Below are 27,520 nucleotides of genomic sequence, written 5' to 3' on the forward strand. Positions count from 1 at the left end.
AAGTGTCAAATAAACAGTCAACATTTTATTTACATGAAAAAAAATGTCCAATTGTTAATATGCATTAAATACATTTGATCTGACATCCAAAATGCATATAAGTAAGAATATTCATTACGGTAGAATGACATCAAAATGCTGCAAATTAACACAATTTTTAACCGCTGGATTGAATGGTGTAATCCACATAATAGTCTCTTATAACTCCAATAAAAATCCAGGATTCATGACAACATTCTAGTCTGTGTTAATACCAGCATACAGAATTTATAGCATGCACTGATGAGATGCAGTGGCTGGAGAAACTAATCCCAGGTTGCAGAAAACAGCCAAGGTCTTCACCTTCTCAGATGCTTCAGTTCAGTTACAGCACTGGACTCAAGCTCGCCACGAGGAGCCTTTACAGTATCAATATGTCACGAATAACAGCTTAGAAAACTAGACAGGGATGTAAAACAAGGAGGGCTGGTTAGAAAAATGTCAAATAAGTAATTTTTTTTTAAAAGCAAGCAAAAGTATTTAAATAATTCTATCAATTTGGAGCTTGAATAGGCCTGGGTGAGGCAAAGGACAATGCTTCCTACTGCATATTTTGTCTTTCATGTGGCAAAACAGTGCAAATCAACAGCTCTACATTCTTTTAAGATTCATATTTTTCCGACACAAATCACTCACTTGCGAGCGTGCTTTTCAAAATAACTTGGAGAAGGTAAAATAATTAATTTTAAATTTGACAAACACCTCTGAGTTTATCCGAACACGACAGACGACTTTATGTCCTAAACAAATGTATACATGTTTTGTTTGTATGTCTGCAAAGACGGTAAAATCTTTTTGGTAAGCACAGCATTTGATTAAAACTTCATTTGTACGGAGCACACAACACAGTACATTCCTTTTTATTTTCAAAGTACAGCCTCATGACATCTTTTGACTCCTGTAACGACATGAGACAAAGCGCACAGAAGACTACACAGACATAACACAGCCTCAGAGAACTACAGTCTGTTTTCTTGATTCATCTTCCTTCAACAAGATCTACTTTACATGCAGCCAAACTAATTCTTAGTAAATGGCATGAAGCTTATGTAAAAAATAAAACAAACAAAAAAACTCAATATCATGAGCAAAAATGATAACCAGTTATTTTGGAGCAAACATTCAGGATATTCAGCATTTTGCTGCAAGCTCTAGAAAACAGACGTGCCTAAATGCTGAAAAACAAGAGGCACTGGAGATCACTTAAACCGCCAGCAGGCTGTGCTTACAATAATTTGACGAGTGTGACTGATCTCATTTACCAACCGCAGATCTTTCAAATCTGAACATGCTCAAAAAAGTGCATATCACATTAAATATTTCCCAGCACGCTGAGAAAAATTTGATTAAGTGAGGAAGCGGTGTGTAGGCACATCAAGCTCACTAATGGTGGAACCAAACCAGTAAAGAAATCTCCATGTTTACAAGTAACATAAAAAATATATATTTATATATGCGTCTCTCCACCAAGAATAATCAGTAAGCACAGACTAGTTTGACAGGAGTCTGTTTTGTAGCACAGACACACACGGGGCTATAAACCAGAATTGTGCAGGTTTGGAATGGGGTAAAATTTCGATACTCGACTCTGGGTGGTGGGATTAAGGCATTCGGATTCACCACTCATCTTGAAGAAGACCTCTTGCTCCTGGAGCTTGCGCGTGAACTCCTCCTCTAAAGCCTGCAGGGGGCAGCAGATACAAAAAAAACTGAGTCAGACATGGAAATGTATCTGCAAGCAATCTAAGACTTGGATGAAAACCACTTCTTAAAAACAAACGGTTTAGAGACCTTCTTCCTTGGTCTTAGCTTGTCTCTCCACTCCTTTATCTCTTGGCTGTGCTCCTCATCCAGCTCCTTCAGCTTCTGGGTCTCATGTTCGATTAGAAGGTGGCATTTCTCATTCTGAAAGAAAACGTAGGCGAACGGTACAGTCAGGATTAACGGGTCCTGTACTCCATGTACTTTTAAATGTAGACTATAACAATAATTATGGGGTTTGGAGCAGCAATTACATCAGCAACACAAAGACTCCTGAATTGAATAAGATGTACCATAATCCTGTTTTTGGCATGATTGGACAGTTTATAACTGCTTTGCAAAGTTTATGCTGCAGATCCTACACACAGGAAGACTTTCTCATCAAGATCAGAGCTAGTCTGCACCACTACTATTCTGGCATGTGCTGGCTAATATAAACTATAAATATGGCTGCCCTGAGGAATCGTTACAGGATATTAACATATGCAACATCAACATGGCTTCATTACAGCAATAAAACTGAAGGATAAACAACAGATCCTTATCTACTTTATTCTATTTTGAATGCAACATGGTTACTGTTGTGAGTGTCTGCTGCCCCACCTGCAGCTGCTGCAGCTCCCTGATGTTGGAGTCACACTGCAGCTGCAGATCTCTCATCTGGTTCTCATGTTTCTGGTGTTGATGGAGTCTCTCATTCTTCTGCCTCTTTTCCTCTTGCACAGCAAACTGGGCCACGGGAAAACAAAAACACAACAAAACAGCTGTGACAGCAGTTTTCACAACAATGCTGTTTTGATCATGTCACATGAGTGCTGGGGGACTAACCCAGTTCGAGAAAAACAAACAAACATAGTTGTCTAAAATGTCCTTTGTTAATAGATTGGTCTGGATATCAATGAATCTGGATAAAATGAAACTAAAATTTTGAGGATGATGGATTTTTGAAAAATGCTGGCATGAGGGAATTAAAAAAAAAAACCTGATCCTTGCTGCGACTGAAAAGACAAGCAGACAAAATAAAAGAAAATGCACCTGTTTTATCCGTTCCCTCTCCTGTTCAGGGGTGACAGATGCTGTGGCGGTGATGCGCAGGCTCTTCTTGAACATGGCCATGCGAGTCTTGGCATCGCTGCGTTGGATCTTGGGCAGGCGGACTCTCTCTTGAGTCTGCTTGTTCTTCAGCTCCTCTATCAAGCGCTGGTTGTAACGCTGCATTTGCTCCATTTCCTATGAATTAAAAACAGACACAGTTTCAGATTATCTAAATTAGCCTGGACTTAGCCTGGACCTCTCTATATGCATTCCTCCTACAAATCCTACTTTCTCATGTCTCTTCAGCAGCTGGTGTCTCTGCATGAAGTACTGGTCTTTCAGCTGCTGCTTCAGCAGCTGGTGCTTCTCCTGCAGGTGGCGCTCCTCCAACTCCCACATGGCGGCTTCCCGAGCTACAAAAACACACATATTAACACTTGTCTTTCTTTGAGACCATGTACAGACACATTAGCTGGTGACAAGCATTGAGACAAAATGAACGGTGGCAGCAAGTTGGACGGGCTCCAACACATCCAACCAAACAAAACTGTACGCCAGAGTCTCACTTCCTCCACACAATGATGATTCAGAACTAAAATAACATCCCCCCTTATATTTTAAACAGTTAGTTTCATAGCTCTCCACCATAGCACAAAAAAAGAAAAATAAACCCTACAAAAGGGGCTGCAATATCTTGTGTTATGGACTCCAGTTCGTACCTCTCATTAACTGCTGTTTGTGGTTGAGGCAGTCTTTCTCAATGGTGGCTATCTCCAATTTGTGCTGCTGGATGATTTTCTTTAGAGCTCCATCCAAGTCTTGCTGCTGCTTTTGTAGGAACTCCTGCTCCTGAGGAGCCAGAGAGAAGGAGAGGAGTGAGAAGTCGGTTGAAGCGACAGATATGGTAAAGAGGGACAGCGAAGAGCCGAAAGAGAAGGCACGACTAAATGTCACAAGGAAAATGCATATCAAGTAACTCTGAAATAAGAATGCACAGTTAAGTCATCCACTTCAAACACAAAGCACCAGGGCATCACATCATCATCTGGACGCAGAAGAAGAGACACTCAGATCATGGATGGCAACGATCCACAATGGAAGTGAAAGAGGGAGGCAAAGTCCAATAGAGATTCATCCACTTTGTTGTGAGATAACATTTACATGTTCCCACTTGAGTAATTAGTAGGGGCGTAACGAATCCAAACCAAAACCACAATATAAATGTTCAAAGGTCCATTAATGATCGAACCCCAACTCCCCATCAACAAACAAATGAAGAAAATGTGACGTCTGATCCAAACTGTTGCACCCCTAATAACTACACAGGAATTAGATTAATATTTATATTGAATTTGATTAACAAAGTTGCAGGATTTTCTCTTTTTAATTCAAACATCTCTAATATCAGGTGGCAAGCTCTAAAAACACATGAACTGCAGTTTAATACTGTACCATGATTAAGTATAACTGAGTAGGGCTGGATGACATGGAGCCTCTCTATAATCTCATAATTACAATGAGGAGAGTATTTGAACTCTATCTGCTGCCTCCACATTGCAGTTAACACCATCGTGAAGATGCATCTGTGTGTTATTTTACAGTTATGGTTGTTTGATTTAGACTTGGCAAATCAGGGAAGGATATGTAGCGACCCAGCGACCCCGCCATCATTACTAGAAGCTTTTGATTCTGTTCATTTACATTAAACAAAAGGTGCCTTTTACAAACAGGATTTGTAGTCTGAATTCACTGCAGTAGTGTGGGGTTGCCAAGTGTAACCATAACACAAGTTTTAAAACTAAAACATATTAATGTGTACTTATACTGCATTTTAATTCAACTTAATTTGCAGTAAAGGCATTTATCTGTCCAATTGCTGAATCCAAAATAAGATCCTTCAAGTGTGACACCTTACCGAGTTAACTGGACAATTAAAGAGACTTTCATTTATCCTGTAAGGAAGTCTGCATGTACATGAGCCTTGGGTACAAACACGGATCCAGACAGAACAAGCTTAACGGCTCCACTGCCGCACACACCAGACTCAGTCCACTCTAAGCCAAACAACATTAATAACATATAAAAAGGACACTGACTAGATGTATATCTGCACTGATGGAGGGAAAATACTGAGCAGAGGAGAGAAGAGAGAACCACTCCACAAACAGTTACTTAATAAAAAAACAAAAACAAAGTCCAGTGACACCGAAGCTTACATGTGTAGTTCTTAAAGTAAAAGTGAAGCATCACAAACGATCCTGTCACTTCACTTCACACACATCTAAGTATGGGCCAGAGATGGAGAGAAACGGGGTAGGTGGGTGTGAAGGAAACTTACATCCTGCATCTGAGCGTTGAACAGTGCGCATGAGGATAACTGAAAAGACTGTATCATAACCTGGGCCACTGCCTGCGGAGGAGAGCACACAAGCGCACTCGCCCTGATCAGGGAAACACAACACACAGCAGGCCAAGGGTCTCTCGCACACGCACACGCCACCACTCACACGAGTCTTTCTACGGTATGAGAGATGGGTTTTCCACTGTGGGTGAGTTTGAGGCGCGCAGCACAGTTCTGCCTGAATGTTAAGAGGAAGCCAGTTAATTAGTTATTTAGACTAATGTTGTCATGACATGCTTGAGAGCAGCTAATAATTCCAGCATGTAGAGGGGCATTTGTTTCCCATGCTAATGGCTAATGGAGTATTGTTTTTTAAACAAAAGGAGTGCTTTGTCCACATGATTCAGGTTTAATTAAAAAAAGATGCACAGGAAGGGAAAGTTTGGAAAGGGCTTTCAGTACAGATGTCTAGAGTGGAAACAAAAGCAACGTCTGTTAACCCCTAACGTTAAAATGTGCTCTGAGGTAGCTGGTAGTACGAGAACAGACACTTACGATCCATCATCTAGATCTTAGACTACACTGTAAAATCTCCTCTTACAAGTGTACCATGGCATTAAAATGGTGCAACAAAGATGAGGACTGTGTTGGAGAATAGTTAGAAAAGAAGTAGAGTAGAAACTATACCCTCAAATCCATAAACTGCCATCAAAAAAAAGAAATGTTGGGTCATTAAAGACTTAAAACCTTAAGTTATGTGGTTTACTATATTAGAGGACTACCTGTAATTCAAAGTGGAAAGATTTTCATCTGAAGAATGTTGCAAACGTAGTTGGTGGCATTTACATTAATAAGATGAAAACCATGTTAGAAGCAGGTCTCAGCATATTGCAGTCGTGCAGCAGCAGCTACCAACTGTCACAGTATGGGGTGAAAAAAATTGTTTAATTTAAAGCTCTATCAAAACATTAATAAAAACCTAGATGCCACAGGGGTCTCCATTTATTATCCTGGAAATTCAAAGGAGAAATAATTAAAATCAGTAGTTACTTGAAGAAATTTATATTTTGGAAAACCCAGTGGACTAAACCTAAAACAGATTAAGCTTCCAGGAATTATTGCCTCAAGTCCAATACGGGTCACTGCTTTAAAGAGTTACACGTATCATTCGGAGTAATAGTAGATAAGATCAATATCCATGGTAATATCTTGGAACATAAGTAGGTCATAGGCAATGTACTGAGAAAGTGAATAATATTTGCAAGCAGGGAGTAAATACAGCCACAGATATTGTGTTTGTGTCAGAGAGAGAAAGCAGAGGGAGAAAAGGACAGTAATTCCTGTCTCTGACTTTGGGAGACAGAAGGTGACTCTTTACCTCAGCAGTCTTGAGGAGCGACAGGTCCTCCTTTAAGCGTTTCATGAGGTCGTTTCTCATGTGTTTGGGTGACTGTCCAACTTCCTGTTTAACCTACAGTGTGTGAGCATGCAGAAACTGATTGATGCTGTATTTTCTTTTGGAAAATCTAACAAAGCCGGCAAATGAGAGGTGGGAGACATGCATGGCCCACTTTGAGAGGAGAGATACAGCATCCAGCCACCAAAAGATTTGTATACAAGCTTAATTTCCACGGCCTGCTTCTGATGATTGTTTTAACAAAATGGAATTTTTCAGAGCACATCAGCGCTGTCACGTTGACCTGCATGAGTTAGGTTCATGTCGAAAGATAGATTTGACTCGTGCATGGCAGAAATGTTAGCAAAAATAGCTCCACCTTCACCTCTTTGCATTCAACTGAGACCCACAGCGATAAATGTTGCATAACTCTTGAAACAATAATAATGATTACAAAGCAAAAAAAAAAAAAAAGTAACTGATTTGGAATTGTCTTGTATTCACTCCTGATCTGCAAAATGTTAATTGTATAACATATTTATGGGGCCAACAGAAACCCTCACGCAGCTCTCCTAGAGATTCTAGAGAGGTTGGTATTCTATCACCAACCTCCTTTTTTGGTTGACCATTTATTAGCGATTCACAAAACTGTGCTGATTTAATTTCCATTTAATGTTTATTAAGATCTGTTTCAGACAATTCCATATCAGTTACTTTAATGCAAAGGAACCCTTGAAGGAAAAACCACCCAAATCTGGCCATCCCATGACCAAAGCCATCTCACACACACTCATACACCAAACATGATTTAAAAAACACACATTTTCCATCATTTTGAAAAGACACAAGAAAAAAAACATACATATTAATAAATAAGAAAATCCCCACATTAGGTATATTATATTCATCTAAAAGGTATATTAGCTGATATTTTGAGCAAACAAAAGCTGATCTACAATACATTGATATTTTCTTGTACTCTCATATTAGGATAATAATAATCCCAGAAATCAAAGTGGGAGCATGACATTAACCACTGATCAGAACGCACAACAGAAGCTAATAAGTTCAACTGCCTTGATAATGCTGCACATACAGCAAAGCTTAAAACTGCGAGTTCACCCAAAGCACCCAGCAAAGCATTTAAAGATCACTAGAAAGCAAAAAATAGAGGCAAATGAGACAAAGCAAACAAACAGAATAAATGCATAGCCAGTCTGACTTACAACAACTATTCCAAGACTGAAATTTGTTAAATATTTTTTTTCTAAATACAGCAAATTATCCGAAGTAGCAATGTATGCCTTAAGGGGCAACCAAAGACCTTGAGATTAGTAAAGGATGCTACATCATGGAGCAAGCAACAACTAGGAGAAGGATAATATAGCCTGTTTACAGTCTATTCCCTTTTATTGGTACAAATATTATAAGAGGCAGAGCAGAAAACCACAGGATCGGTATGACAAGAAACTGAGCCATCAGCTAACCCACTCAACACATGCACCACTAAACAGCTGCTGTGCGACATGCAGTTGCTCTAAAAGATGAGAAGTCACCCAGCTAAGCACTTCCACTCAGCCACGCCCATGCAGCCCCATACCTCTTTCTTTCGATTCTTCAGCATGTTTTGAAACTTTGAGAGCTCCTTCTCTTGATCCGCTTTGATTCGCTTGGCTTCATCTCGGAGCCGGCTGGTGTGATCCTGTTCCAGGCGCTCAATGGTCTGCTTCTGTTTCTTCTCAAGATTCTCCACTTCTTGGTCATATTGACGCTTTTTCGCCTACAAAAAAACAAACACAATATGTCGTTTACTATCATAAAATCAGTAAGGTCATAAGATATTGTTTCCCCTCTTTCAGTCATTTCTTGGTTTGAGGCCTCCCATGTACAACATGGAAGTATCAAAGTTTCTGATGTTATCTACTCATTAAGGAATTAATTTTTACCGCAGATATGTTAAATGATACAGAAAGACTGTTCGGCTACAGGTTCCATATCAATATCTCTACAAGTTTGAGATTAGCTTCGAGATGAAGAAGCTTATTTCCGGGAGATATGACTGACTTACAGTAGTTTCCTGATCAAAGCGCCGGTAGATCTGCTCTCTCTGCTGCTGCAGCTTGTTGCTCAGCTGCTGCTGGGCCCTTTGCTCCTCTTTCTGAAGGAGACGCAGCTCCCTCAACTCCTGCCGCCTGAAAAAAACCACACCAGAAGCATCGTGAGGGTCACAATATTCACTTACCTCAGATGCACTACTTAATTCATAACAGGTCTTTTAAGGTAGGATTTCATTTAATCTAAAGAAAGTTGAATCCTCACATTAGGGATGCACTCATTAAATGCATAAACATTATTTTCAATGCATTTGGAGCAGTGGTTGCTAAACATTATACTAGTTGACATCATACACACTGACACAAGGTTGTGAAACAAATGGCAAATAGTCAAACAGCACTTGTATAAACAGTCACAGCAGTATATCTTCTCTTTAAAAGGCAACATTGGAGATGACAGTAACATAAAGCAGCACTAATGATGGCAGATTACCCATCTGGCATTTGTAAAAAGCTGTGGGAGTTGTGAAATGATGAGAACTATTAAAGCCAAGGGTGTTAAATGGGTCATGTCCCATATTTAAAGCAACAGTATGTTGAGCAGACTGGATACAGGCTTACCTCAGGAATCGCATTTCTTCATTCTTGGTGTCATTATCTGTCACAATCTTTGATGTCGTCACACTGACCTCCACGCCATCTACCATGAACTTGCGTGTCTTCTTCAGAGTCTTTTTCTGACGTTTTGACTCCTACCAAAGTAACAAGGATGTATTAGTGGCTGAAATGATCAGTGGCTCTTAGATCATTTAATAAATGAGGTACAAATTGTGTTACCTGCAGAGACACAGAGCCCCCTTCTTTGCTTTTGGAGAGGAAGCTGGAGATGGACAGATTGAGGTCGAGGCTGCTGCTATCAGCAGCAGAGCTGCTTCCTGAGTCAGAGTCCTTCTCCACGTCTGACTTGATGACAGCAGGGCTCCCGTGCTCCATCTTGATTTCTGAATCTGTTTCACTCTCTTGGACAGAAATGGCGTCTTGGGAAGTGTTCTCATCTACTTGAACTTCCTTCTCGCCGTTGTCCTTCACAGAGTCCTCTTTAGATTCTACCATTTGTTCTGAAACCTCAGATTTGTCTTTGACTTCATCACTGACTCCACTGGATTCACCCGGTGCTTGTTCTAGCAGCTCAACCCCCTCTGTGGTGCCATGTTCAGGTAGTTGAGGGACCTCGTCCTTTGCCTTCTCCTCTGACTGACTTTCTACAGTCTTGTTCTCCAACAGAACCTCAGTAGAAGCATCATTCAGACTTAATTTTGTGTCAATTTCTTCATTTATGTTTGAATCAATAACTACAGAGTCTCTGTTTTCAGTGTCTACCTTATCAACAGTGTCAATCATGTCCTCTATTGCTGTCTGTTGGGACATCTCATCTGGTTCTGTGCTTTCTTCTTCTGCCTCAGACTCTTTTTTGGATATGGTTTCTGTCTTTGTTGGCATATCTTCAGGTTTTTCGCGCGACTCTACAGATTCATCTGCAGCAGCTTCTTCATTTTCCTCTTGTTTGAAATGCTCAGGCTCTTTTTCTTCCCCTGTTACTTGGACAGCTTCATCCTCCATTTTTGTTTCCTTCATATCCTGCGCATTCTCTGGATTTTCACCATCCGTGACTTGGGAATTGTCTGTTTCTATAAGTTCTTCTGGCTCCGAAACACCAGTTTCACCAGGAATCTTATCAGTTTGATCCCCGTCTGGTTTTGGCTGGTTAGACTCTTGTGGAATTGGGTCCTTGCTGGTCTCTATTAGTCCAGAGACCAGTTCTTCATTACTGACATCGGACACCTCATTGAGTTTCTCCTCCTCAGTCTTATCTACTTCACTTGTTCCAAGTCCTTCATCAGAGAGCTTGTCGCTGGTCCGGTCCTCGACGGGCTCAGCTTCCATCTTTTCTGTAACGGACTCAAGGGTGGAGGGAGTTGGCAGAACTTTGTCATCCTCTGAGCTGGCCACGCTGGCATCTGATGGTACACGCTTGTGCCCAGGAACCGTCTGAAACAACAGTATGAAAAAAAAACATCAATCAAAACATGTAAGAAAAGTGACAGAAAAACTCGTAGGACTAATTTTCATGGCAACATCTTCCACTAGTACGACTTCATAAAAGAGCCATGGTTTCCGTGGCTCATTTAAAAAAAATGTAAGCATGAAACTTTATTATGAATAATAATATTAATCCTTGATGCTACACTTTGAAAATGTGAATCATCACAGCAATCATTTAACTAAATGCCATAATATAATTTACACAGGCAGAACTTCTCACCACAGGTGTGTCAGGTTCTTCCTCCTCCTCTTCTTCTTTACTATCCTCAATCTCTTCTGTGACTTCAGCTTTGGCCTCAGCGATGAGCTCTCTGAGGGGTTTGCTGTCAGTTACAGAGGTGACAAAAGGATGCTAGGAACACAAAAAGAGAAATGGGACATCAATATAAAACATAACTTTGAAACAAATATAAGAAAAAGAAAATACATAAAGCGGTTTGACAGATTGATATGCTTTCACTCTACACATTGCGTGGTTTGTTATGGATTGTGGAATAAGGCTGGAGTTTTAAGCAGACTACTGCAGCTCACCTGCAGAAGCTGTGCCGTACTCCACCTATTGTCCACATTTTTGTCAAGCGCCTTTCGCAGGAAGTCACTGAATTCTGGTGACCTTTAAAAGAAGAAGCTCAATAATCAGTTTGTGATGTAAAGAGATAGAGAAAGAAAAAAACAAAACAAGCTAGTTACATTATCCCCCTGCAGCCATTCCATAAAGCACTAACAAAGTCATCACACTTTCCCACATGAAACTGATCATAACCTTATCTGCAATCCATAAACTGTCTATAGTCATCCCTTTTAGTCATCATTCACACAGCGTCTTACCAGCGAGAGGGATTCATGAGTGTGGGTGGCTCGGACTTGGCTATTTTCAGTAGCACTCTCATGGGATTCATCTCGTGGTTGGGAGGTTCGATCTGTGCTAGTTCTATCAGGGTTACCCCGAGGGACCAGATGTCGGCCTTATAGTCATACGGGCGGTCTTTGGATGTTTCGCACATCACCACCTCTGGAGCCATCCTGTAAAATTCGGGTTTAGCAAGTCAGTTTGTAAATACAGAAGATTTTGCAACGCAAATTATATATATATATATATATATATATATATATATATATATATATATATATATATATATATATATATATATATATATATATATATATATATATATCTGTATGGAACATGAAAGAAAGGATGGATCTTTGGTTAAAGGCTGAGATCATTCAACACTTGAGTGCCCCAAAACTGCTGAATGAAACTCTCTGTTACAGTATTCCCTATTCAATGGAAGATGTTCTTTGACAATTATTAAAAACGGTGAATGCTGTTGTATATTTAGGTTGCATGACTCACCAATATGGCGTGCCGATGAAAGAATCTCTTCTCTGTAATGTCTTGGTATTTTTAGCGGACACCCCAAAGTCAGCTGAAAGTAGAAATGAAAAGCATTTCCTTTCCTCAATGAATCAAGCTAAAAAGAAAATTAACATACATAACTACAAGCGTAACATGCTTACTGCACACCCTCATTCAAGTTTTCAAATATTAACACCAGACGTTATCACAAACGTCCACATTTCCCTTTCATGTAAGACCAGCAGCTGTGTTACCTGCACAACTATTTGAGCCCGCTTTCTTTTTTTGTACCACGTAAAAGTATCTACAAATTGAAGGGAGAATGATATTCAACTGCTTCGGTAATTACTGTTTGCCCGGCTTCATCATGACCCTCTGCCTACAAAACATGAATCATCAGGAAAGCTACAAGGCTACGGAGGCCATGAAGGCTACAAACGGCAACATGAATACTTTGCTTGTAGAAAATTATGTAACCAACTCAATCCATCACCAACTTTAGCAGATAAGTGGTGCATGAAAACAAAACAGTATGAAATGCACATCTATTTTTTTTTGTGTGACTTTGAACTTCATGACACATTACAGTTTAATAATTCCTAAGTTCAGTGTTGTGCACATGTCAGTACAAGCGTCAGCTCTATATGCAAATGAATCCACCACAAAAAGATGAGATATTTTACCAAGTTTTACATCTCCCTCCAAGGAAAGGAGAATGTTCCCAGCTTTCAAGTCTCTGTGGATGATCTTGCCCTCATGGAGGTAAATCAAAGCATCCAGGGTCTGCTTACACACCACTCTGATCTGGGGCTCAGTCAGAGGTCGCTCCAGTTCTGTTGATGAGGATACACACAGTAAAGTGAGACGGGGCCATCTGGACATATTAACATCAAATGTGATTCTCTGAAGGTAACCAATAGCAACTGGAGGACAGACTCCACCCTTACGTCATCCTGTAAAACATGACTGGTCTTGAGACCACAAAGCACACTGCGTGTACAAACAATGAGATGAGTCAATTAGCAGGTTTTGTCATGGTGATTCACATTTCCAAAAAATAACTATGCGTTTCTCCAGGCTTCAAAATGAGACAGAACAAGCAGACTAAGGACTGGACAAACCACTCCCTGAAACCTAAGCGACAATAATTATACAGTTGGAAAGGCTTCTCATAGTGGGGAGAGAGGAGGGAAAAAGAAAAAAAGCCCTGAGCAGAGGCTTTGGGATGGAATAAAAAGAGTTGGCACTCAATGATGGAGCAAAGAAAAGCCCAGAACTTTATGAGGGTTGTTATGTTTCCTTCACTGAAGGACGGACTCACCCAGCATGATGGCATCAACCGCTCCTCCAGCACAGAACTCAATCAGAATCTGAAAAATAAAAGTTAAGTAAGTTCATGTAACTCTGAGAGCCCATAATATGCTTACACTTCAATATCCTAAAAGGTAGTTAAGCATCTTGGTGGAAAGTAGTGTGAAGCAATCCCATTTTATGTTACTGATTACACTCTGGATGAAGCTACGCAGTTAAAACTTTACTGATCGTCAACAATCTTGTGTTTCAATCCTCTTTGGACTGAAACACCAGAAGAAGTTATTGCAGGAAATGTATTGATTAATGGGTCAGTGACAGGGGTCGGCAGATTTCCAGCTTTCATCACTGACTTGTGACTGGCAGATCAGCCACAGACACTCCCCCACCCCCACCTCTTTTCTCCTGTCAGTGATTGAATCACATTACAGTGACCACATCAGTGCACATGTGGATGTATTTTCCACTGTGAGTACTGTATACTCAAGGATTGTGACTGTGGGAGAAAAACAACCAAAAACTTTGGTTGAAGAACCAATTTAATCTAAAAGCATTACCCTGCTGAATATGCCCAATATGAGGAAGTCTGAGAAGCTAGATTTGTGTCAGGCTGAGCATACAGCGGGCAGCCTTTTATCTTTCACTGGTATTAGCGATGAACAATGTAAAAATATTAAAAAGGAAAATCCGGAAAATCAGGTTTTAGAAATCTGACATCTGATCATCTGAGACCAAAACACACAATACACAACCTACTGAAAGTCTTAATGTAGTTACAACAAGCATTCGTTTTGTCAGAGATAAAACCATTCATCAAAAATGGCTGAAACTCAGGGTCTGGAATACGCACAGGTTCTACCGCAAAAGGCAATGGAGAGGACTGACCTTTAGTCAAAGCAACAGTTTTAGGTGGTTGAGACTAGTTTTTAAGAGCATAACACCTATTTATGGTGTGACCAACTATTTTGCAATAGTTACAGGTGGGCCTTTCCCTTGCCCCCTCCCCACCCTCTGACTTTTCTGACTTCTCCTCACCCTCATGTTTAGCAAAAGATTTTGCTGAGACTATGTGAGAAGAGTCCGATTTGTCCGAGTGAGAAGAGTTAGGTTTACGCCATGGAGGATTAGAACCACGCTCGGAGGACACAGATTAGTCAAAACTGTCCTTGTGGGTGAGCACATACTCATCCGCGAGGACAGTTGCAGCTAAAAGAGTACTAGCCTTTTGCTCATTAACATAGGTTGCAAGCCTATCTGATAGGCAGTTTTTAAACTCCTCCAGTAAAATGAGCTCACGCTCAGTGACTTTTGATGACTGACACCAGCGGTCAAATAGAGCCTCCTTCTCCCGGCAAATGTGTGATTGTCAGATTTTCTAAACTTGCGGAACCTCTGCCTGTAGGATTCAGGCACCAATTGGAAAGACCTGAGTCCCGCAGCTTTAACCTTATCATAATCAAGACAATCATCTGCTGATAACGAGGCATATGCCTCCTGGGCTTTCCCAGTTAGCACACACTGCAATAACAATGTCCAAACATTTCTGGGCCATTTCAAAGTGTCAGCAGTCGTTCGAACAGAGTAAAGTATTTAACCACATCTTTAACATTAAAGGGAGGAACCATACGGATGCATTTATTAACATCAAAATCAGATTGTGCACCACTGACATGAGGAGTGGGCTGATTGAGTTCTAACTCTTTCAAACGTATTTCCCGGTTAGTCTGCTCTCTCAACTCCATCTCTCTGATTTTAACTTTAAGCTTCTGGGGCCTCATTTATAAATCTTGCGTGCGCACAAAACAGGGCTTGAAAGATGCGCACGCCAGCTTCTATGGAAAGGTTGGGATTTAAAAAAAAAAAAACTAACGGGAAAATGTGCGTATCTTTACGCCAACTTTGATCCTAGCGCACAAACATTTTGAAGATATGGGGAACTGGCGACGCAGGCAGTGAGGTGAAGCCAGATTCATGTCATACTTTTAGGCCCAATCCCAATACACCCCCTACTTTCTTTCACTAGCCCTACTTTCTACCACTAGCCCTCCCTCACTATCACTACCTCTAAAAAAGAAGGGACAGATTTTAGGGCACTTGAAATGCGCCGTCGTCCCGGGGGAGAAACCTGCAGCTCTGTTGAGAATTACCGCTGGCTGAAATAAATCATTTAGGGCGATACAGACCCCCTCAGACCATGACAGAGGTGTCATTAAACCTGTCGTAAGTTGATGTACCATCACAATGACTCTGGGAATATTATATTAAGGTGGAAAGTTACATTGTGCTGCTTTAATAGATGAAATCTAACAGTTGTAACTACGCCTGTTAAGAAATTTGCTCCGAAAATTTCGAGATTTCTGCCTGCCGACTCCGGAGCTGATTTATGGTTCCGCGTAACATCGACGAAGGGACTACGGCGTAGGTTACGTAACCTACGCCGCAGGCTCTGAGTTGGTGTAACGCGGAACCATAAATCAGCCTTTATTCTGGTGATCTTCGCAACAACGGGCAAACGAATGATTATGTACATTCACTGAATGAATATTATGAAAGTAAAATATATATTTCTCGCTATAAATGTAATCAAAACGCATTTTTATGCAGAAACTAACTGAAAATATTGATTTTATTCATTAAAAAATAAGAAATGCCCGCCATGTTTCTTTTTTTGATTCAGTCCGCAAATGACGACGAAAAGCATTCTGGGAAATGTTTCTGGCCCTAGATCAAACTAGCGAGCATCGGAAATCCCTCGATCCGTAGGGACAGATTCATAGTCACTACACTAGTTTTCTTCACTACCCCTGGGTGAAGAGAGGAATTGGGACACCACTACCCTCACGGGAACGCGCAAAATTTAGGGGTAGGGCTGAAAACTAGGGGTAGTGATAGTATTGGGACAGGGCCTTAATGTCATCACATATCAGACTTATAGATCCATGAACACCCAAGCCGGCAGTGTTATAGATCTATGTGTTCCGTAAGTGAGCCATTACGCCTGTATTTGCAGTAGGTACTACGTTCATATATCATACTTCCATCTTCAAATGGTATGGCGTGGTGAATAGCACCAGAATGATTATTTATCGTGACAAAGTGTGCAACAATCAGTCTATTTGCTGAGTAGGAATATAAATTGTGCGGTGACAGCCGTGCGTAATGCTGCACAATGGATGCGCTGGCACTGCCTGAGGATCACGTAAATGGCAGGCTCAGTATGGAGAGAGTAATTAGGGACCATGAAGATTTCCTGGCCCATGATGATGACTGGCTAATAAGCTGATTTCGATTCCCTAGAGCAGTGCTCTTGGATCTATGTGCTGAACTGGGTCCAATGTTAGACAGACCGACACGCCGGAATCGCGCCATCCCGGTGCACATACAGGTACTGATCACTCTTGGTTTTCTGTTCATCCTAAGGGTAGGACGATTCGCGGAGGTAGGACAACTCGGCAGAACATCGGAATCGGAAAGTGACTCGGCTGCTCAGCATGGCCAGAGCTGCGGGCTCGTGCCCGTCGCAGCGCTGATCATTTCTCCCGGTCTCAGCGCGATCAGGCTCGGATGAAGCTCGGATGAAGCAACGGATTAATGACAATGGATTAATGTAATAACTTAAATAGGGCTGAAACGATTCCTCGAATAATTCGATTACAAAAAATGATCGAGGAATTTTCTCTGCCTCGACTTAATTTTGCAGCTCAAAGCATGGTATTTCGCCCGGACTACATTTAATGCGGCACAACGCGCTGACGCCGCACACGTTAAAGGGGGAAGAAAGAGGCAGCGGTTATGTTTGGTTTTAGTAAAATGCCGTGCTCAGGCAGTCTGCAATGGCCCAGACAGAGACACATGTAGCTCAGTGCTTAACTTTTATTTTTAATCCACTCTATATTCTTCTGGTCCGTTCTCCTATATGATCCCCCTCTAAAGGCTGATTTATGGTTCCGCGTTAAATCGACGCAGAGCCTACGCCGTAGGGTACTGCGTAGGCTCTGCATTGGTGTAACGCGGAACCATAAATCAGCCTTAATCCGGTACATACATAGGTTCCACGTCTGTTCCCGCTACAGTTTTAACTAAAAGAAAATGTGCTCCAATACAGCAGGTCTCATAATTTTATTTTGAACACTGCCAAAACTCAAAATCTTAAAGACTTTAACTTAAAACTTACCGTAATTAGAACTTAAAATTTGCTTGACACAAATGAAAGTTCAATTGGAACACGTGGGAAAAACAGCTAACCTTTTTAAGTGATGTGTGTTATCAGGTGTAATGGCATTTTTAGGTTAGAAATAAAAACATTTCTTGGTAAGATCCTTAGTTTTTTGAGTGAAGGCGATGAATTTGGTCAACTGGTGCAAGTTCAGGGTTTTTAAATGCACAGCCATGAACCTACTGTATTATATAATTTAGTCTTTAATGTCAATTAACATCTAACATCTTATGTATATTTATAATTGCTCTTTAAACTAAACAAAAATGTGTTTTATCCGATTAATCGATGGAATTTTCGGTAGAATACTCGATTACTAAAATATTCGATAGCTGCAGCCCTAAACTTAAATAAAGTACAATCAAACTAAGTTTTGCTCCCGCTCTATTTTTAAATATGCACACTTGTATGCTTGTGTGTGTGTGTGTTGTGCGGCGCGCGTGTGTGTAGACGGCACCTTTTCGGTCATTGCGCCGTGTGTGTGTTTTAAATACAGAAATGACACAAAACTGAGGGTGCGCCTTTCCACACGGCGCCCGTATGGTCGTCAAAATACGGTAGTATTTTAAAATGACCAAAATATATTTCTAAATTATATAGCAGGATAAAAACTTATATCATTATTCAACATTTAATCATACTACTACTCTGACAGGTTGTTAAAGGAAAAATGTTAAAAATGTTTGCTCTCATATTAAAAGAGACATTTTTCAGAAATTATTTTATGTCCTCTTGGCCTCCATCTCATCCACGAGCACCTCGATCTCAGTCTCCGCGAAATTTCGCTTTGTGGTCCTCCCTGCCATGATTTTTGAGTGTAAAACACCATTGATCGGCAGGCTCATTTATATGCAAATACAGTCATCAAATACTTTGCATTGCCCATTTATGGTATGAAGTGGGCTGGTGGAGGTCGGGATAGGAGGCGAATTCATGTGCGCAACCTTCCAGCTGGACTGTGATTTATAAAGTGAACATTGCGTGCAGATTTTTTTGTGCACACGCCATTTTCGGCTTTTGAACGCACATACACTTTTAGTAATGAATCTTACGCACTCTTTTATAAATGAGGCCCCTGCTCTTTAAGTTTAGCTGCCCTCTCATTATCCTTGTCCTGCAACTATGCGGCGCAGCTCTAGCTCCAACTCTAACTTCCTAACGCTCTGATCAGCATCAGCTGATTTTAATGGTGAAGTACCAGAAGCGGCCATACTGGGGTCAGGCAAAATACCCTTGTCAAACAATGCTGCCAACAACTCAGGTTTAACTGTCTTTTTTGCTTTAGTACTAGAGACTTTGATATTGTAGTGATCAGCAATACCAATTAAAATATCCTTTGTGCATTTAAGAAAAACATCAAGGGAAGGCTGCTTAACAAAATCGTCTAACTTAAACTCCATTTAGAACTAGGGCTTTACCAATTGTATAAAGAAATCACCGCAAAGCGACAAAAGAGCGCAAAAATAAATTGCAAAAGTAATATAGGCTTAAGGCCACAAAGATCACCATAAGACGCTCGCAAACAATATACAATTTAAAGCAAAATAGCCAACCGATGAGACAGCCAAGCAAGCCAAACCCTGCTCAAAACCACTGCTCAACAAATACCCCTTTTACACCAATCTGGTTCCAGGGCTGGTGCTAGAGCTGGTGCTAGAGCCGGTTCGCGGTTGGTTGTAAGTAAGAACCGGTTGAGAACCGTTTGCTTTTACACAAGCTGGTGCTGGCCAGCAGCTGGCCAGAGAGCCACGTCATCACGTTACTGTATAAGTCACCATTTCCCGGTACAATTAGCTTAGCTGTTACATAAATAAAAAATAATAATATAAACCTAGTGGAATACTGTAATCCAAGTCTGAATGTGTAAATGCTCCCGGGGGAGCTGCGATGCGGAAGCAGGCTGAAGGCTGGAGGAACCACGGATCGAGCGGCAGGGACGCGTCCCGCGGGCTGGGACGCGGGCTGGGAGGCATCCCCGCGGGGCCGGGAACCCGCCGATGGAGCGGCAGCCTCGAGTCCAAGGCCGCGGGGAAGCGTCCCAGGGCTGGAACGCTTACCCGCGGGCTCGGACGCAAGGCTGCCGCTCCATCGGCGGGCACGGAGCCCGTCGACGTTACTGTTGATGGATTGTACCGTAGACCACTGCTGCTTCTGTTTTCCATCCATTATTACGGTAAATAAATGGATGTAATAATAAAAGAGTCTGCTAACTTAACCGCCGTCTTCAACGCTCCGTTGTTTAAAAACGGCGCTCTTCCGTGTTTACTTTGCTTTGGTTGTTCACCAACACCGTCCCCAGCCCCGCCCCCAGCCCTTGACGTAGGCACGTAGCCCCCAACGTAACGTGGTTCTTGACCTGGCCCAGCAAAGACCCCGTTCTCCTGTAGCACCAGTTTTGAGAGCCAGGAGCCGGTGCATAGGCTGTGTAAAACCAAAGAACTGGTGCTAAGTCTGGCTCTAGCCCAGAACCAGCCCTGGAACCAGCTTGGTGTAAAAGGGTTAAGAGCTGACTAAACTGTAAGTGATGTCCTAATTAGGGGTGTGCACAAACTTAGGCCTACAAAAGCAAACAACCAATTCCAGAAACTCAATAAAACTAAGTCAATCAATACTGAATATACTTTGCAAACAAGGCCTACAGTCAATTAATTAATGGTGGACAAAATAAATCCAAACCTTAAAAAAGAAATATGCAAACGTGAACACCAACAAATTCAATTAATGTGACGAGCCCCATCATGTTGCAGTCTCCACACAAATAACATTTAAATAATATGGCTCAAAATGGAAACCTCAACATAAAAGGAAGGACATCAACAAAGGGAGCACACGTTTTAACGCTTTTATTAAAGCAACCTCCACAAATAACACTAAGCAGGTAGCACTAAGCATAAATCATAATACTCACTATAAGGCAAAGGGGACCTGGAGACGCCGGCTGGACTAAGGAGGATGAGGGGGGGGGCACAGCCCATCCCTTATAGGGATGTCGAAGCTGGACACCCCCCCGACTCAAAACTCAACTAACTAAAATCAAATAAGCGAACAACCTAAATAAGGACTACCGGCCATCTCCAGGCCCAAACTAAAACTAACTAAACTAAGGATCAAACTAAACAAAAGAGCATCTGGGTTTGGTGTTGCTTGGTCTGTGTCTCCTGGCACACTGATTAGTTCAGGTGTGCCAGTCCAGGTGTGGTACAGGTGTGGAGATGGGAGGAGACAAGCATTAGATGATTGGCAATGAATTAGATAATTGAGAGAGTGTGTTCTGAGAGAGAGTGAGAGAGTGAGAGTGAGAGTGAGAGAGTGTCATGGCTACACACAACAGGACATTCGGAGTCAGCTTGATTATCAGACCACGTGGCTTTTATTGCAGGATGCACCTGTTTTTATTTGCATTAGTACCTGTATTGAGGGAGCGCTTCATTTTAAGTTCAAGGTTTGTAAAAAGCACATTTCCCTTCTAGTCTGATGCACTTTAAAAATAAGTGAAACTCACAAAAATGTAAGCACTTTTACTCTGGTGTATACTTTAAATTTTAGAAACATTTGATATATCAACTCATAGTACAAAAAACAATATATTTTCATTAAAGAAAAATATAACGGGAAATACTTTAAAAGGCAAGCCAAAGGTCCCTTCATACATTTGCTGTGTGAAAAACCACATCACCTCTTTAAAAAGGTATGAAAAACACATTTTTTCTTGCTGGTCTCCCCTCAGCCTGCCAACTCAGAGAAGGAGGAAAGCAACCCGGATGATCCAGTGTGATGTGGCTTCTACGAGCCGTTCAGATTCTGGTCCTGTCGTGACGTAACGACGGGCGCGATTTACATAGGTTGGGCTCCGATACGTGAAACCACGCCCACAACTAACTCCGCCGGCCGGAGCTTCCGCCATTTTTTCGTAGTGGTGTATCGCGTCATTCAAGCAGCCAATCAGCACAGTGCCTCATTAGCATAGCCGCCCCACCCACTCAGAATCCCATATAGATAATGAGGTTACAGAACGGGAAGATAAAGACATAGCTCAGAGGCTGAATTTCTAGTTTATTTAGCAAAAACAATCAAAAGCTTGTTTTTAAGACATTCAAGGCCTGTTTAAAATAGGTATTAGATTCCATAATAGGTCCCCTTTAAGCTAAATGCTTAGACTGGGACATATAATCCAAAACACTGGCATGGTCATAGCAATATAAAGAACACACACTCACAAAAAAAACAAACCTGAGAACATGAAGACACAGTGCATTACACAAACAGCTCCCTCTGAAAAGGTCCCTACTATATAATAGGAGACAGTTAGCTTGACTGCTTGAGCTCATTTTATGTACACTACCTGACCGCCCCTTCATTCCCATGGATTATGCCTGTATTCTACTTACAGGATCATGGTATCAGGTGATTTAAGGGAAAACAAATAAATAAATAAATTCAACTTTCAATTGAGCACCACCCTCTATTTAATGTTTCAAACAAAGGGAAGAGACAAAGTGGTTATTCCTGTTCTCCCCAACAGCTATTAAATATCATGCTATGACATCCTCACAATTTACAATCCTTTGACTGAGTCAGTTGTGCACAATTCAAAATTTGTGGCATTTTAATAAATGCTTACTTTTTATGCAACAAATTGTATAATTTAGAAAAAAGAACGAAAAAAAAACCCCAAATACCAGGGACATGCAAAATATAAGTAGTTACACATTCATCATTCTGCTTTAGGACAGGGGCCAGCGATACGACCTCTGTGCAGCTCTGAATTATTCACAAGGACTTTCTCCAACCACCAAAACGACTCCATTATCTTCCTATAGTTGTGGCCCGTCCACAAGGGGCAGCCACATGACACCACATGCCAGGACCTAATTGCTCTGGGGCCCCATAGTGGATACAGAATGACATATAGTGACTATGTATTAAAACTGTCCTCCTCTCAGAATAACTGCATACTAAGCAGGGAAGGAGTATCACAGCATTCTACTGTTTGTCATTAAATAAAATAAGCCATTTTCATTTGTTATGATTTGTATGAGGTGAAAAATTAGGTCAAAATGTGGATTATTACACAAGAGGCTCCACTTGCTCTTTAACCTACATTTGCTGAAATGCGTTGCTTCACTTATTAGGAAGCAAAAGACAGAATTTTAAAAGAGGGTTTTGTGTACTGTTAAACATGTGTTACATAAAGAAGTTTGAACTCTAAATGGTCGAGAAATCTAGCAATAGAACCTGCACTCCCAGCCTTGGATTACCCTCCGAGTCTGTATCACATGATTAGCTTTAAACCTCTAAAAAATCCTGAGAGACAGCATAACAAATTGTGGCTTCTGACAAATTTGTGTCTCCATGCGTGACCAGCTCACTGCGTCCTTGTCTCATTCTTCCACATCAACCTCAGTCCGTGAGGGAAAAATCAGTCAGGCATTTGTGTTCTTACCCAAAGTTTGGCTTCATAATAGAAGGCATCCAGCAGTTTGACAATGTGATGGTGGTCACAGGACGCAAGAATGTCAATTTCCACCATGTAATCCTCCAATTCATCTTCTGTTTTTGTGTCTATAACCTTAGCAGCTGCAAGGGTCCCGTTTTGCTTGTTCTGGGCCTGAAAAAATATAAACAAAATGGTAAAATATGGAGCATGTTGTCAAACAAAATGTATGAGACAAGAAAAGGACAAAAACATGGGTATTGTATTGGTGGGATATATTGGTCGATGTATTTCTGATATTGCTTGCCAAGTTTTAGAACAACAACCACCCCCATTTTACTATGTCAGTGGCGTGAAAACATCTAACTATATTTAGAACTACATATCAGACAAAAGCTGCTTTTGAGCAACAGAAATTAAAATTGCTACTCGTCACATGCAGCTTACAAGAAACTCCTTGTTGGCGGCAAATCTATAAAATATATAATTGAGGCTGATAACATGACGTTATATGTTAAAAAAGAGCTTCAACTTTTTGAAATCAAAGGAGTTACAACACACCCATCATGCTCTGACTATCATAAACAGAGCTTGTGAAGTTTGCTCACTTCCTCTTCTTGTTTCCTCCCCTACTCATGCTTCTTTCCTGACTTTGATGAACCCATGCAGGGTTAAATATCAATTGAGAGATTACACCAAATAATTTAGTACGAAGTGGGCTTTTGTAATATACTTTTTTCCCCAAAATCATCCTTCCAAATGTAGATTCAAAAAGGTCAATAGCAAAAATGACCAAACATCCTTTGAAACAAAATAGCTGCAAAGTTATTTTAAGGCTAGCCTAGGGCTTAATGTTTATGGATACAGACACAATGTCAGGGAGTTAGGGAAAAAGAAAAGGGAGGGAGTGTTAACACTAACTTCTGTGTCAGAACCTATATTTGCACATTCTGACCAAACATAGTCCCTGTTTCTTTCCTTTGTACTGGCTGATGTCAGAGTAACCGGCCATTTTTATTACGTATGTAGAGTCAATGTCGTTAACATTTTTTTACCAAGTGTTTTCAGGAAACTTAAAGAGTTTTAAGTGTAATCATATTTGAGGGGGACACCCAACCATTGGCTAAATTATACTGGTTAAATTTGTCACTACTCCAATTGTAAAGGACTGTATCATGGTTCTGTACATGCAAAGCGTGAGAAATGTCTCACAGTGTCAACAGAACAGCCTGAGTATTTTGTGTTAGGACCTAAAAATTACACATGTCTTCACTACATTACATTAAAATGCAACCTATGCTGTGTTTAATTCCTTAAGTCTTTTTTTCTCAACAACGTGTGTGTGTTAAACTACTTAGCAATAAACTTATTACTGATTCTGACACTTTACTTTACAGGCAGCCCTTGCCGCCACACCTAAAGGAGGCCGGCATCAAAAGTCTGAAATAACTATGCTGATAGCAGCGGGTGTTTGTGGTAATAAAGGAAACGTCTCTCCTCCCTTTTGTGTGTCGCAACTGTACATTGTCTCCTGTTTAGTGTACGAGTCAGCTTTACAGCTTAAATTAAGAAAATAAGAAAGTCTTCTGATATCCCATCACAGTTAACCAACCATCAAACATGCCTGGGAAACAAATGAAGGCAAATGACGATTTCAGTGGGCCTTTAACTCTATCATTGGATCACGAGAGTTCCAGAAAAAAGGAACTACAGAAGAAGTGTACACAGAAAGAAGCTGTTGAACATGGATTACAAAATTACTAAAACTGTGAAAACATGGAGCCTCGTGTAATTGGAAACAAATTTCTATTAGCTCATAAAATGGTTAATCATTTGTATTATACTTTCCATTCAATTTATTGGATATTGTTGTAAATATTAGGGAGGAAAAAAGGAAATGTTATCTCTATTTGAGTGGCATACGTACAATAAACCATAAAGAACCTATTTAACGATATATATATATATATATATATATATATATATATATATATATATATATATATATTGCAGACTAGCATCACAAACTGCAGCCTTTCAAGTAAGTAGAGGATAGAGATAGCACTATTTCATAAAAAAAAAACATGAACAAATATACAATGTGTTAGAAAGGAGCATAACACATCTATCAATGACAGCACTAACTGTAATAGCAAAGCTTTGATATTGTTTTTAATCACTGTGTCCTGTGATCTGTAGGAGCCACCATAACCTTTTTGACGTTTTGGAGGCCATGTTTACTCCATGTTGAGAAAACCACTCAGGGCTGATTTATGGTTCTGCGTTACACCAACGCAGAGCCTATGGCGTACGGTACGCGTCGCCGCGTAACTCACGCCGTAGCCTCTGCGTCGATTTAACGCGGAACCATAAATCAGGCTTCACTCCTTCAGCTGAATTACATGAGAGTCATGTTTAAAACCTGCCAATGTAAGCCTTTTCTTCAACCCATTAAAAAAAAAAAAGGAGAAACGCCCCTGACACGTTTCCTTGGTACTTTAGTCATGCTTTTTTTTTTGTTTTGTTTTTTTCCACCTCCCAACAGGAAGATGTGCCACATGTAGTGGCGTTTGTCGTAGCTTTTATTTGAAAGGAAACCCCAAGTTTGTGGCCTTAGCTGAAGAACAGTGGCCTGGACACTGCTATCATTATTACTGTGTGGAAGTCTGGGGCAACACATATACTAGCAATGTACATCCATTGTTTATCCAGTAGAAAAGAGCGGTGAGGATCATTCATAAAGCAAATTACAGAGAACACACCAACAGATTATTTATTAATTCAGGACTTATTAAATTTAAAGAAATAGTTGAGTTACAGACGTTATTAGTTATGCATAGGGCAAAAAGAAAATTATTACCAAGTAATCTACAGCAGTTGTTTGTTTTTTCAAATCCAGAAGATATAGAACATAGAAGGAAATATAATTTCAAACATCAGCATGCAAGGACCACTCTTAAGCAGATGTGTACATCAGTTGTGGGAGTAAAACTGTGGAACTCTCTACAAAATGATTTAAAGGAATGCACAAATTCACTTAGGTTCAAAAAAATGTATAAAAGATAAAATATTTAAGTTATATGATCATGAATAGACTGGGAATTAAGCAGTATTATTAATATCTGTGGTTGGTTCTATTTAAGTGTATATTTTTGTAAATATTGGTTACATTGACTGTTCTTTTTGTTTTGGTATTTAATAAGGGGCAGGTAACATAAGACTTGTCTTCATCCTGCTCCTTTTCGGTCATGGGTGTGTAGATTGACCACCATGCACGAAACGAATAAATAAATAAATAAATTACTCCTGTTAGAGCTTGTGACCTCCATGCAACAATGTGTTATTGTTATTAAGACCAGGGCTGGAGTCCTACAGGCCATGTCTAATGCTGCGTTCCATTTACCTCGGAAGTCGGAACTCGGAACTGGGAATGACGTCACAGCCGAGTTATCAGCGTTCCAGTTACAAAGTAGGTAAACAAGTTTGTAGTTCGCATATACCACATGAAAAATGTAAATTACACTATAGCAGCATATATATGCCGAACAATACTTGTATACGAGTGATTTAGTGTGACCAAAACTAGAATGAAGTGCTACGAATTTTTACAGAGCTCTCTTCTACTGTTTACAACCGGGGCAGCCATCTTGGAATGTGAACTCGGGGGTGGTGAAGACTCTCCCACTTTCCCAGTGGGAAATCCCACTTCGAGGGGCGTTCCAGTTGAAAATTCCGACTGGGAACTGGGAAACCCCCACTTCCGAGGGCAAATGGAACGCGGCATAAACACCAACTTACCTTGTACACTTTGCCAAAAGCGCCATCTCCCAGCTCTCCAATAATGTCCCAGATTTCCTCCGGATTGACGTCTCTGTGTACATGCTCATACTGCTTCTTCTTTTTATCCGGTCCCAACTTGAAGATCTTCCGAAAATTGAAGAACGACATGTTTTTTTTGTTTTCTCTTTCTCCTGTGGATGAGGTGTCTTTATGAGTTATTTCCGCCAAGAAGATATAGCGGTTTTCCCCCGACGTGAAGCTCAAATGGCTATCAGAAGAGCAGCATGCAGGTTAAATGACCGCTGACGGGCCTGTGTTGGGGCCATTCAGCCAGGATAATGTCGTTTATAACTTCCCTCGACGGCAGTTCCACCATCACATCACAGCTAGCAGCTTTGTCGGGGCTGAGCCGAGTAATACTGAGTAATACTGGGTAATACCGCTGCTCGCAGAGCCTCAAAGCGCTTCCGTTCTCACACCAACTCACATATAACGCCACCGAAAATATCAGGCACAAATATGAGCACCCTTAACACGACATTTTGTATCCTCTTACGTTACAAAAAAAAAGTGGACAATCCGCAGACCTCATGCTTCGGTCGGTTTGACCAAACAGAAGTTAGCGGATCAACGTCAAGTTAGACTGTGTGGGGATGGGAGTGTCCGTTAGAATTAGAGAAATAAAATCCG

General features: G+C 40.8%; 1 protein-coding gene across 3 annotated transcripts; it reads right to left on the bottom strand.

The window, feature by feature from the left end:
* Positions 1-12: 12 nt before the first annotated feature.
* slka (STE20-like kinase a) lies at positions 13-27,448 on the bottom strand. Of its 3 annotated transcripts, none has more exons than XM_061744676.1 (19): positions 26,849-27,448; positions 23,060-23,224; positions 13,411-13,459; positions 12,773-12,922; positions 12,087-12,159; positions 11,558-11,752; positions 11,261-11,342; positions 10,950-11,081; positions 9,464-10,675; positions 9,248-9,378; positions 8,641-8,764; positions 8,173-8,352; positions 5,174-5,245; positions 3,555-3,684; positions 3,124-3,248; positions 2,836-3,030; positions 2,404-2,529; positions 1,831-1,944; positions 13-1,720 (listed from the first exon to the last, which is right to left on the bottom strand). In XM_061744676.1, exons 1-19 carry the CDS (start codon positions 26,996-26,998, stop codon positions 1,574-1,576), a joined length of 3,552 nt encoding a protein of 1,183 aa, XP_061600660.1. In that variant the 5' UTR covers positions 26,999-27,448; the 3' UTR covers positions 13-1,573. The 3 variants fall into 3 exon arrangements, with proteins under 3 accessions (XP_061600660.1, XP_061600658.1, XP_061600661.1); XM_061744674.1 differs by lacking the exon at positions 5,174-5,245 and adding an exon at positions 6,555-6,647; XM_061744677.1 differs by lacking the exon at positions 5,174-5,245.
* Positions 27,449-27,520: the final 72 nt, after the last annotated feature.

Source organism: Cololabis saira, chromosome 17, assembly GCF_033807715.1.
Source record: "Cololabis saira isolate AMF1-May2022 chromosome 17, fColSai1.1, whole genome shotgun sequence".
Taxonomy (NCBI): domain Eukaryota; kingdom Metazoa; phylum Chordata; class Actinopteri; order Beloniformes; family Belonidae; genus Cololabis; species Cololabis saira.